This window comes from Ovis canadensis, chromosome 10 (assembly GCF_042477335.2).
Source record: "Ovis canadensis isolate MfBH-ARS-UI-01 breed Bighorn chromosome 10, ARS-UI_OviCan_v2, whole genome shotgun sequence".
NCBI classification, from domain to species: Eukaryota; Metazoa; Chordata; class Mammalia; order Artiodactyla; family Bovidae; genus Ovis; species Ovis canadensis.
In genome coordinates, this window is record NC_091254.1 from 40243650 (window position 1) to 40257015 (window position 13366).

The 13366-nt window shown below is 37.7% G+C and overlaps 2 protein-coding genes across 6 annotated transcripts in view; one reads left to right on the top strand and one right to left on the bottom strand.

Annotated features, from left to right (window-relative positions):
- NBEA (neurobeachin) overlaps window positions 1–13366 on the bottom strand; it is a 669183-nt gene that overhangs the window by 209291 nt on the left and 446526 nt on the right. The window lies entirely within an intron of this gene.
- Window positions 9301–11755, top strand: MAB21L1 (mab-21 like 1). The gene has a single exon (XM_069601569.1). It carries the CDS (start codon window positions 9824–9826, stop codon window positions 10901–10903), a length of 1080 nt encoding a protein of 359 aa, XP_069457670.1. The 5' UTR covers window positions 9301–9823; the 3' UTR covers window positions 10904–11755.

Here is a 13366-nt window from a genome sequence, read left to right on the forward strand (position 1 = left end):
TCACACTACTTGAGTTATATTCAGGGTTTACCCTCTAGTGTGGTTGTGAAGTATATCTTTCCTAGACTTTCTGATTTAAGAATATCAGAGCCATTCAAGGGTAAAGCAACATAAATGATTTAAAAATTGGAACATTTTCTTAAAAAGTAAGCTCGTGTGATTTGATAATGCTCTGACTTTTTAGTTTTAAAGATACAGATATTGAAACTATCCCAGCTGATAATTTCATTCTGACATGAGTTTAAAAGGTTAAGTTACTCTCTGAAGAAAGGTAATCTGGTTGCCTTTCACGGCAGCCTGCAAGCTCTGCAATCTGCATAGAGAGGGGCATTTGTCATCATTAGCTGAGCTGTGACAGCTGGCACCCAGGGTGTCCCAGAATCAAGGGGTGGCAGAGACACTCTTGGTTTAGGTTGCCATTAAGTGTAGCAGGTTTCTTGAGGATCAAGTATATTTTATGAAAAGCTCTGTGATGTAACTAACAACAGTGAACATATTTGGATTTTCCATAACATGGATAATACAATGATAGCATATAATTAGCAGGTTGCCTCTAGACAACAAGATGCCAGACTACAGGATGAATAAACATTTACTGCCTGCCACTTAGAGGGGGAGAATTGTTTCAGCACCCAAGTAGCTCCAGCAGAGTGGTTTTTTTTTTTTTTTAAGGCTACATTAAGGTGATCAATTGATTAAGTATATTTAAGGAAACAGACTGAAGATAGAAAGGATACTTCTCAGACATGTTTTAAATTTGGTTGTAAACAATGCATAATGTCTTAGGAGTGAGCTCAAGTATACACACTCAATATACTACCCAACCTTTTGATAATATGAATATGAAAACTAAAATCATTTGCACAGATGAAATCCTCCAACTGTTGGAGGTATGTACAGTTGATAAAACATATTTTAAAATATTCCTCGGCAAAAGTTTAAAGCCAGAATCTTTTTACCAAATGAGTGCTACTAGCCACGGGTCTGAAACAGTTGTGGTTAATATACCTATAAAATAGTTTTCAAATTTTAACAGTTTATAAGCATGTTTGCTTCATACAGTGCAAAACATATAAAGCAAAAGCAAGTTTATATTAAGAAATAGGTTGATCAGATCTTTGAAAAATAAGAAGGCTACAATCCCTTTAAAAAATCATCAATGCTTGCAAACATAATCAATAACACTAGGTTTTATATTATTATGTAAACTAGTTTTCTACAAATAAAACTAATTTTTGTGTTAATGTAAAATCTATGCAAATACATGCAGTCATTTATCAGGAAAGCTGACAAGCATTCCATATTGGAGGGGGAAATGAAACTGCCTCAAGAATAGAGGCAATTAATTATTTCTGTATTTTTTCTTCTTCTGTCTTGAGGCACAAAAGTTATCCATCCAGTTAAAACAGCAAATGAAATAAAGAGATTTTTTTTTATTTAAACACATATGGCTTTTGCCTGCAATACTGATCACCACAAGGTCTACAGATGCCCGTGGCTAAATTGTACACTGGCAGATGCACACAGGGGAAAACTGTGGTAATGCAGCGTGGAAAGCAAAACAAATGAAAAACTGAATTTGCTAGTAAAAGGGGGAGACAAACCAACAACAAAAACAACAACAACAACAAAAAACCCAAACCCCCAAATCAAAAATTCCACATTTTTCCTCCCAGTGAGTTATTTGTTTATCAAATACAGGTTCATGTTGCAAAAAAAAAAAAAAAAGTAACCTTGGTCTGTTGCAAAAAAGTGAAAACAGTTTTAAGTAAGTGAAGGCGTTTTTCTGTATACACATGCAGATGATGTATGTGAGGGACTGTATGGGAGGGACTGAGCAATATATTTTTATTTATATGGAAAGGATGACTAGTAATGTTTAAACTTCTCAATTTCACAATTAAAAGTGTATGACATTCAAAACTGCCACAGTATATATGACTGGATAAATACCAGTCATATATACTGGTTAGACCCTTTAGTTATTATTACTTTAAAAATCCATTTAGCTGCAATCTCCTAAGGTATTATTGAAAACTATAAGGGTTATTACAGAATAATCTTGTGGATGTGATATTAAATCCTGGTGGCGATAAGAATCCTATATTTAGAGGTTGTTTCCTTTTAACAGGTTAACATAAAAATGTATAGAAGGCAATTCAACCTTTTACTATCTGAAACACTGTGTGTGTGTGTGTGCACGTGTGTGTACATACAGCCTGCATGCACAGGCTATTTTGCAAACCATAAAAAGAGCGTACTTCCTAAAAATGGTTTAAGATTATTAAGAAAGCAATAACTTCTTTCTTAATAGGCCTGTAAGCATGCATAACATTAAAATTCCTATTGTAATTGCCAAATTAAAATAGAAAACAGAAACCATTTAAATAATTTTATATCTTGGGGGTAGAAAGAGAAGACTAGTTGTACTATTCCAAGTTGTAAAAGAGCAAAATACTTGAGAGGGCAAGTATTGATGTTGAGGGGGCAACATCAATGAAGATGTTGGTACTATTACAATTTAAGAATTCTTTGTTTGGAATATTTATAACTATTTAAATTTAAATGACAATGTATATTTACACAAAATTAGGATTCAAAGCGTATGTTCCAAGAATATGTATATATTAATGAATATTAGCTCTAATAAATTCTTTGGCATCATCCCCCACCATCAAGGGAGGATTAATTTACTGAAAATGTAAGGTAATACACAATGCAAATGTTGAGAGATTTATTTCTCCAAAGACATAAAGCTAGTAATGTTACAAATATTGCTAACTTATATAAGGAACTTAATATGCATTTTGATGTATAAACTGTAAACTATACTCCTAAATCTAATATATATATTCTTTGTGAGCATAACAAATATTACCAGTACCTCTGAAAATGAATCCTTTACTAACTATTTAATGTCACATTGTAAAATTAAACAACTTTCATGTAAAATAAAAACTGTTAACTTATTGCCTGTATATCTGAAATAGCATTTTATATTTTGAGTCTATTTTGGGGCTTTCTGATTAAAACTGGTCTTAAAATAGAATCATGATTAAGATAATAAGTTCTAGGGGAATAACTAAAGGTGTTTATAGTCTAAAGTTTTTTGATATAAAACTAAAACACCCAGATACTTATAAATGAATCATAAAATTTACAAATAAAAAAAAATTAAGGGCATGAGGCAACTTCTTGTGTCCATGGAAATGTTCTACGTGCCAGATGTTATACAACTCTATACATTTGTCAGAACTCATAGACTGGAACATTCATATTGAAAAAGCATAGACTAGAACAGTACATATGCAAAATATACATAATAAACCTGACTTTCATAATAAAAATGATTTCCCACAAAAATAAAATAATAATGCTATAACTTTTTGCAGCAGATTCACAAGTTTTTATCAGAGACACGATGTCTTACAAGTTCTTTATGCTCTTCATGTTTTTGTTTGATCTAGATGTTTAAATAAAACAAACATTGAGATTAAAAAGTAGTAACAACTTATCAGTACCTTTGACTTGACATTTTTGACAAATCACATGGAAAAATTGTGCTTTCATGAAAATAGTACTCAGAGTACTAAATAATAGTAATAGTACAGATAGGTACACTAAAATGTACATTACTAGTATCATGAAAGCAATTATACAGAAGTGGAAATTAAACATTATTTAGGTGTTCTACTCTCAGAAAATGGTTATAATCTGTATTAGTATGTAAAGTTATCCAAGAATTGCTATTCATAAACTGATTTCCTGTTTTTGCTATAAAGTATTTATTTTATTGGATATATGTGACAAAAGGTAATAGGTTTTATTAATATAATTATTCCTTTAAATTATTACTCCAGTTACTGATCATTTAAAAAAAAATCCTAGTTTAGAAGAACTGCTTTGCTAATTAAGAAATAAGCTCCAAAATTGTAAATTAATAATAGAAAATGTTACTTCAGACAGGCAGTCACTATAAGTTGATTATCTACATCCTGTATTCTAGTCTCAAGGTTACGTAGAATGTTTTCAGTGGCTAATCACATACAGTCTGGGACAGTAATGAGAGCTATGCAATCCTGGATGACCCACTACAGATGGACAGATTAACAGACGCTAATCACATCTGATTCCATTGTTTTCTCAAAGTGCAATAAAACTGTACTGTACTAAGGGTACTAAGGATACAGTCATATGCACAAATGTCTATAGATCCATGTTAGTGATGGTCTAAGGAATACCTAATTTTCGTATATTCATATGGAGAAGAATCACAGGAGTCCACCAATGTCACAATATGTTTACAATATCCAAATTAAAAACATAAGTTGAAATCTAGCAAAATGAATTTAAATTTTACAGTTTATAAAGATAATGGTGACTTTCTAAAGGGTCAATGCGGAACTGGAATGATGGAATACTCCATAATACTCATCAATAAATGACTGATTAACCTCACTACCCTTAAATGTTTGCAAACAGAGATCACAATTCATTGTGAACCATAAGAAAATCTTTTGGTTGATAACCCTACCCCTTAAATTTGTCAGTTTACAGATACAACTTAAAATATCCTGCATCTCTGTGTCTACATTCAAAATAAGTGAGGAAACTGAGACAATGATCTGAATAACCAAGGCTTAAATTTATTTTTTCTACCAAAAGAAAGGTTTGGCCACAGTTATCCAGAATCACTCAAATCTGCAAATCTAGCAGTGGTGATGATTCTGGTAAAGTACACTTCCAATTTCTATTTTTAATCTCAAAATTACTTTCAACATTTATTAAGACCAATAACAAAATTTCTAAGCAACAAAGTAGCAAAAAAAAAAAAAAAAAGTACTCCATGCTACCATTGTGACTGTATCATCATGTACTAGGGGGATGAAGAAAACTGAGGCAACAGTCTAGAATATTCAAGTGAAGAATTAAAAAAATAATTTTTAAATGTAATCACAATTATCAAGATACTCTGGTTAAAGAAAAATAGGGTCTAAATTGTGCCAACAATGATCTCAATTCTCTGCTCTCCTTTGCCATAGACGATATTAAAATATGAAATAATTATTTTAAGAACTCACTGAAACTTTTGAAGCTTTCAAGCTATTTTGTTTCAAGTATTCTTATAAAAGGAGTCACAATACAAAGAAAGGTATAGATGCACCATCAAATTACATCACCAGAAAAACTCTCTCTATTTTTATTTAATGTGACATATAAAGAAAACCCCGCACAAATATCTCTCTTTAATTTCTCCAGTGTAAAAAAAGAAATATATTGTGTCTGGCAGAATGAAACAGATGAAATAGCCTGGGTGCATTTTAAAAAAAGAGGAGGTGGGTTCCGGGGTGGGGTGGTGGGGGCAGGGGAAGACATCAGATGTGTACAATGAGCTTTCAAAACCACTTCAGCAGTAGGGATAAATAATTTAATAAACTCAACTTCATATTCTTTTTATCTCCCCAGTGTAATAAGCACATATTAAAAAAATAGAACTTTATATTCGTGAATACTTGTGAGTAGAATAGCAGCCAGCAGATAATGAAAAAACAGAACAGTATCTTTAACATGTGTGTGCATAACCTCTAACAGATACATTTTTCCAGATGAAAGGTCACAATTGCTTAAATTTATGAACATGTAATTCATATTTAAATTAGGATTAAAAAAAAACACAGAAACCCTGCATTCCTACATTTCTCAACATAATAGAGTTTTTCTTTAATCTACTGGGGTGTCTCTTTGCCCATTATTTTGTGTGTCCTATATAAGTTATGTAGGTTTACAGAAGGGAGAATAAGTTACTTAGGAAATACCACTTCAGAAAAAAGTTATTTCACCACTGTTTTTTGAATGCTTGGAAGTGGTAAGGATCACAATATTTAATCATTTTATATTCATTAACAGTCTGACAATTTTTGATAATGGTGTGCTTGTGATTTTCTCCATTTTTTAAAAATGATAGAACATTCTAAATCAAAGCCACCTAGTGAACTAGGTGCATGGAAATGGAAAAGTCAAGTTGGTTAGACCTTAAAATCCCAAATACCATTCAAATATGAGCATCTCAAACAATCATTAAATCCTGAGATTCTTGGGTTCTTTTCTTCAATTAGGTCAGTTTTCTTCAATTATCATTCTATTATTAGCTCTTGTCAAAGATGTCTGCACGGCATATCAATGAAAACAATTAAGCATTTATATCCTGAAGCACTGGACACACACAAGCTTTCATTCTAATACTAACTGCTATGATTATGTTTATAGTAAAAAAAAAATTATACAAGACTGGTGTCATTAGAGCTGTTTTATGAACTTTTCACAAGTAAATAAAATTGATTTTAAGCTATTTCCGTGCATTACACAACCACAGAAAATAACCAATTTCATAGGTCAAATAATATTTTATAAAAATTACTTTAAAATTGTTAAATACATCGCTCTCACAAATCAGACATCTCCAAAGCCCAGCTGAAAATCAGCAGAATTACACAGAAGCGTACTATATATTTTAAGTTCCTCTCCATAGGTCATTTCAATTAAAAAAAAAAGTGGGGGGGGGATAGAAAGCACACTCCTCAGAATAGTTTAATTTTCCCTTCAACAATGAGAGGTGTTTGAGATCACTGGAAAGATCAGCTACAGAAGGCAATTCATTTCACGTGTTCAGTGTAACAGAAAATCACGGTGTTGCAGCAACAAGCAATACTTGCGCGGGAGTATTATTCTAGGACGCCCAATTCACCCGCGGTGATGAGAGCGGGTGGGTGAATCCTATGTTATGTAAATCACTGTCAGCTCCCAGCGTGAAGGGTGCTGAAGGAAGCAGCTCAGAAAACACGGTCCCAGCGTCCTTGAAGCCCAAAGACTTCACTTCCCGGGAACACTCTAGGACTAACGAGTTTCTTAGTCCTTTTCTCACCATCCATTTTTCTTCTTCAAAGTGCAAATCGTTAGTGAAAAGGCCTTGCTTACACCAATTAGTTTGCACAAAGTGCTTTGGCGTTTAGCTCCGCTTTAACCCAATTAAGCCGCACAGTGAGCCCCGAAGATGCGCCACCTGCGCGCCTGGCTCCAGCGCTACCGCCTGGCGCGCCTCGAGTCCTTCGAGTCCGACCCACCCGGACGGCCGCCGCAGCGGTCCCCCGAACGGCCTTGGGGCCTCCGCATCCCAGGCTGCCTGACGTCTTCGACAACTGGGGCATTTGCAGGTGGTCCAAGAAAACAAGGGACACTCTGACCTGAACCCAAGGGAGAGCGCGCTGGGCGCAAGGGCCCCGGAACCAGAAAGCGCGGGCTCGGCCGCGACCACACGTGCGCCCGGGGGGCGGCGGGCCGCGTGGGCAGAACACTTGGCCTACAGCAGACGTGGAGAAACCCAGGACCCTTAGTAAGGTTTTCACATACCACATTAGCGCGCACACAAAAAATCTATGAGACATGGAGCAGATAGAGGAAAGAAGGATAGTCAGGGAGCATAGGGCCGCGGGACCGGCAGGGAGCACGCGGGACCTGCACTGGGTGGGGACAGAGGTGGCTTCCACCAGGGACCACCGGCACATCTTCGTCGTCGTGGCCGCAAGTTCCCCGGCGGTGACTTGCCTCCTCTTCCAACTGCCAAAAGGTAGCAGTGCGTTCACCCGCATCGCTGCCAAAGTAGGGAGGGGCTGGCGGTTACGCCCAATCCCTGCTCCTAAGGGGGTGCAAGGTTCTTGGGGAATAGAGTAGGTGGATGCCTTGGGCCCCGAACCTAATACACTATTTTAAGCTAAATCGGAATCTACCACCCTTGGATAACAAAAAATTATGATGCTGTACCTGTGCAAAGAAGAAAGGGGGAAAAAAAAATTCAAACGCTTGAGTAGAAAGTGGGAGCCCTGAACAAGATCTTGTTACAAGTGGCTCTGAAAGAAAGTGCCTACAAACCTGTTCCAGGAATTATAGCATTTTGCTGGAAATAGTGTTAATTTGAAAGAGACAGCATCTAAATTCAAGGTAGGGTGTTAAAAATCTGCCTAGGTTTAAAAACAACTACAGAACCCCTAAGTAGTATTTCTTCCACTTCCTGTACATCAAGCACACAGCTGGTACCAGCAGGGGAAAAAAAAAAAGCTCTACATAAATCCATTTTGCCCTCCTTTTTTAGATTCCCAAATTTAAAAATATTGATTTCTTTCAAAGTTTTTAAAAAATGATATGTAAATTTTAAAATCCCAGGTGACTGCAAATTAATTTTCTTTAAAAATCTTAACCATTTCCCTTAATCAAGTCAATGCAATATTATAAAAAAGAAGTCTACTGTCAGATGACCACTGACAGTAAGATCCTTAGGAGAGAACATATACCCTAAATTAATACATCTGTAAATAAGACAGAAAGCCTGAACATGCAAATTTTCAGGATAGGTATCTGCCCCTAGGTCTCATCTCCATGACCTCTCCTGAACTGTCATGTAGTCAAACACAGCTCATTATGAACTCACATTAAGATAATCTCTCAATCTCAGAGAGAGTTTTATTTCACAGATATGTCTGCCAGTGCATACAAAAAGTTAGTGTCTTGGTTATAATGGTGGGCAAGTCTACCAAAGTACAAAGAGGACTGCAGATGGGGGGAGGGGTGTACTAAACATTTTTTAAACATTCCAGCTTAAACTGGAGTAGACAACATCTAACAGCAATCATTTTCAGATTCCTTTCAACAACTGCAAATGAGAAAAACATAGGTAAAACACTGCATAATATTAAAAAAAATCATTCTAGTATGGGAACATCCAGAAAATCACACTGGTATCAGTCCATCCAAAATCAGCCTGCATATACACTGAAGAGCAAACTCCCAACCTGCATTCAAAAAGACCTCCAGGATTAACAGCCGTTAATTATCTCACTCTAAATGCAAGTTAGTGACTTTTGTTTTAGAAAACCCCATCTAATTCACCAATTGATGGATGACCGTTAGTACACCTGTATTTGCATTTCGTCGGTTAAAAAGACAAGCAGGGTTTTTCAGCACAGAAGAGAACCACTTTGCCAAGTCTTTTCAAAACGTCAATATGCTTCAATTAATACCAAAGCGGAGAGATTCCTCCTGATTTCCAAAACTGTCTAGGTGGCCTGGGTGGTTTTCTGCCCAGCAGCAGCCTCCTACCTTTAGTTTGTGTGCCTATATCCAAGAGGGGGGATTAATTAGCCGGGCTGGAGCTGACGGAGGCTGTCGTGACGAGCCCAGTGGCGATTGGCCGCCAGCCTGCCTGGCCCTGCCTTTATAATTTCCACACGAGTGCATCTGGGCTCTTAAGACAAACCAACAGCAGCTTCTTCTGACATATACACAGACGCACACTCACCCCCGACGCACACTCAGCACACTTTTCCTCCATCCGATTCACAGCCCGGCACACACCATGATCACGGGCAAGCGTAAATAAATACGGAAAGGGTTGATTATTTTGACTACTGGAAGAGCTTTGCTGGGTCTCGCCGCAACTTTTGTTTTTATAACTGAGGTGATCTCTGCACGCGTTTCTCTCACACAAGGAAGGATTCTTTAAAAGAGGAAGAGAGACGGAGAGAGAGAGAGTGAAGGGGTGGGGGGAGAACAACCTTTCACTTTAAGACCGGCTGGGCTCAAAGATAAAAGGCAGGGGAGAACAGCGCGAGGGATTCCCCGGCCGCCGCCGCACTTCGGAGAGACGCTTCTGGTACAGTTCCGAGCGCCGCGGCCCGTTTCTCCACCGAAGTTGGCTCCAGCTCTAGCAGCCGCGTTGGATCCCACAGCTTACTGCGAGACTCCGGTGTACAACCCGGATCTCTGCCCCAACATGATAGCGGCCCAGGCCAAGCTGGTTTACCATCTGAATAAATACTACAACGAAAAATGCCAAGCCAGGAAAGCTGCCATTGCCAAAACTATCCGGGAAGTCTGCAAAGTAGTTTCCGACGTCCTGAAGGAGGTGGAGGTGCAGGAGCCCCGGTTCATCAGCTCTCTCAACGAGATGGACAATCGCTACGAGGGCCTCGAGGTCATCTCCCCCACCGAATTCGAAGTGGTGCTTTACCTTAACCAGATGGGGGTGTTCAACTTTGTGGACGACGGCTCGCTGCCCGGCTGCGCCGTGCTCAAGTTGAGCGACGGCCGCAAGAGGAGCATGTCCCTCTGGGTGGAATTCATTACTGCCTCCGGCTACCTCTCTGCGCGCAAAATCCGGTCCAGGTTTCAGACGCTGGTGGCTCAGGCGGTAGACAAGTGTAGCTACAGGGATGTGGTAAAGATGGTGGCGGACACCAGCGAAGTGAAACTGAGGATCCGAGACAGGTACGTGGTGCAGATCACCCCGGCTTTTAAGTGCACCGGGATCTGGCCCAGGAGTGCTGCCCATTGGCCACTTCCCCACATCCCCTGGCCAGGACCCAACCGGGTGGCGGAGGTCAAAGCGGAAGGGTTCAATCTCTTGTCCAAGGAGTGCCACTCCCTGGCCGGCAAGCAGAGCTCGGCCGAGAGCGACGCCTGGGTGCTGCAGTTCGCGGAAGCGGAGAACAGACTGCAGATGGGGGGCTGCAGGAAGAAATGCCTCTCCATCCTCAAAACCTTGCGGGATCGTCACCTGGAACTGCCGGGCCAGCCCCTCAACAACTACCACATGAAGACTCTGGTTTCCTACGAGTGCGAGAAGCATCCCCGGGAGTCGGACTGGGACGAGTCCTGCCTGGGCGATAGGCTGAACGGGATTTTGCTGCAACTCATCTCCTGCCTGCAGTGCCGGCGGTGTCCTCACTACTTCCTACCGAACTTAGATCTGTTTCAAGGCAAACCTCACTCGGCTCTAGAGAACGCTGCCAAACAAACGTGGCGACTGGCGAGGGAGATCCTGACCAACCCGAAAAGTTTGGAGAAACTTTAGAGGACAATTTTAATCGAGAGCCGAAATGTGATTATACTATTCATTCTTAAAAGTTCTCATGCAGTGTAAACTTCCTGTTCGATTCCTATCTAATATTCCACTCGGCAGTGCAAACAATCTCTTCCTTCAAAAGGAGTGCTAAGGCAACCGCTTAAGGCATCATCTCACCCACCCCTCCAAGGGGAGAAAAGGTAGGGAGAGCAGATAGAGAACACCCCAAACCCACAAGTATTAGAAGACTTCTTTACAAAGGATTTCCTATCGCCCTTGAAAAGTACACAGGAACACCCGGAAAACAGCCTGGCTCTAACGCAAGACCGCAGTGAACGCTGCCTATCAGAGGATTATAGCAATCTTGGCTGTGAGTAAACATGATTTGGATATGCCATCTGAAGGAAAGTGTAATGTATATTTTGATTTGTAACAAATATTGTGATCTCACATTGTCTTTGAAAGTGTGGATGTTGGTGTTTTGTGATTTGGTGAACAAAAGTCAAATTGGCATTTTGGATACTTCCAGACATTTTCCACTAACAAAGATATAATTTAAAGGTAGATTTCCTCCTGGTACTTTTATCTGTCTTTAAAAGTGTCTGAACTTTAAAAAGTTTACATTTTGTTTCAAATATATTGCTTGTTCTATTTCTAACATTCCATAAATATACTTGAAATGTTATTTAAATATATTCAAAGAAATTTGAATTCAGCTTATATAATAACGCTTGAATATCTGAATTATATATTTGAAAAATGCACTTGAAATACACTGGATAATTACTTTTGTGATTTAGATTTTAATTTCTGTTGCTGGTTTTTATTTAATTAGAAGCTAATAAATGAAGTAAAATAAAACTTGTGTCTCACTTTAAATTGTTTTCCTGTCAAAAGATGTAATGCTTCAATTTGAAAACTGAACCACTTGAATATTTTAAACATTTTGAGAAATATGCTAATGAAATAATTAAAAATAAAACCTTAAAACTGGCAAAAAGCTCTTTTTGTATAGTTACACAATATAATGATCTAGTGTTAGCTTCTGACTTACTTATAAGACTATTGCATTTGACAACAGAAATAATTTAAATCTACCTTTGAAAGCGTGCTCTTTTGGGTTAATTATTTATGTAGAATTTTTGACACTATAAGGATGAACTATGTCATGACAGTCATGGTTGCTGAGTTAAAAATCAGACAAACTCTGAGAAAAATGAACAAAGTCCTAATAAAACTTTTGAAATTTGTATATGAAAACTTTGCTAATAAAATGAAGGTAATTTCTGACCTAATATATGTCAAACCTTATTTTATGCAGTAAGGGTTCCACTGGCAGGATAAATTAATCAGAAATCCAAAATTACCATTTACTTCATAGAGTAAGCCAATGATAAAAGCATAAAGACAAACTTTAAATGATTTAAAATCAAATGCACTACATTCAAACTCATTTTCAAAATTATATTGTTTTGGAGCTAGAAATAAAAGAAGTCCTGTGATTATCATCCAGAGTATTTTAAGAGTCAGCAAGTCTGGGAGGGGCTAATCACCTATGGGCCTTGGTTAGTTAATTCAGGTGGAGGTAAATTTGAGACTTTTAATTGCTATTCCACAAATAGCATTTTATAATGTTTTACTTCTATATATAAATTAAACACAAATAATAAAGTTTTGGATCTTTGGGAGCATTTGTTTTTTGCTATTTGAGAACAATTGCCTCTGAAAAATACTTTAAAAGGCAGATTTTTGTAAAATGATGCTTGTTTATCTAGCATGGCTTATGTTCTTGAATTGATAGCCTCAGGAAAAAAAAGTTTACAAATGGCAGAGTAACATAAAGTTAAAACAACAATGAAATTGATTTCAGAAGAAACTTCAGAGGTATAGAGCTGCTGAATACTCAGGTTTTAAGTTTTACAAAATAAAATATAATAAACAAATACTTATGTATTTCAAATCATCCAAATATATGTTGTCCAGCACTACAACCACAGAAGACCTCATCTTTAAACATCTGAGCACAATACATACTATGTACACAGATTTTAAAGCAATGCTTCTCAGAGAATCAATTTCTCTTCTTAAATTCACATATAAAACTCATTCTTATTTCAGTAGATGAAAACTGGATGTAATAATGGAGATGAATTTATATCTAAATGCCCCTCCACAGTTTTCTCTACAATCTTTTAATAAACAGTGATTCATACTTCAATGTATACTTTTGGAAATTAAAAGTGACCTTAGTAAGAAATTTCATGAGCCCTTTCCCAGTCTTCCCAGAGAATCTGAGATGCTGTACCCCAGGGACTTGGGAGCAACTGGCTTCACTACCAAATTTGCCCAAATGCACACAAAGGCACTAGCACACAGAGACTGTTAAAATGTAATAACAGGATTTAAGATGGTTACTATATTCTCCAATCCCATAAAATAGAGCAAGTGTTATTTCATTCATTTCATTTTCTA

What these genes read in the sequence shown, in the direction of transcription:
- MAB21L1 (XM_069601569.1), top strand. Translation starts at nt 9,824, where the DNA reads ATGATAGCGGCCCAGGCCAAGCTGGTTTACCATCTGAATAAATACTAC.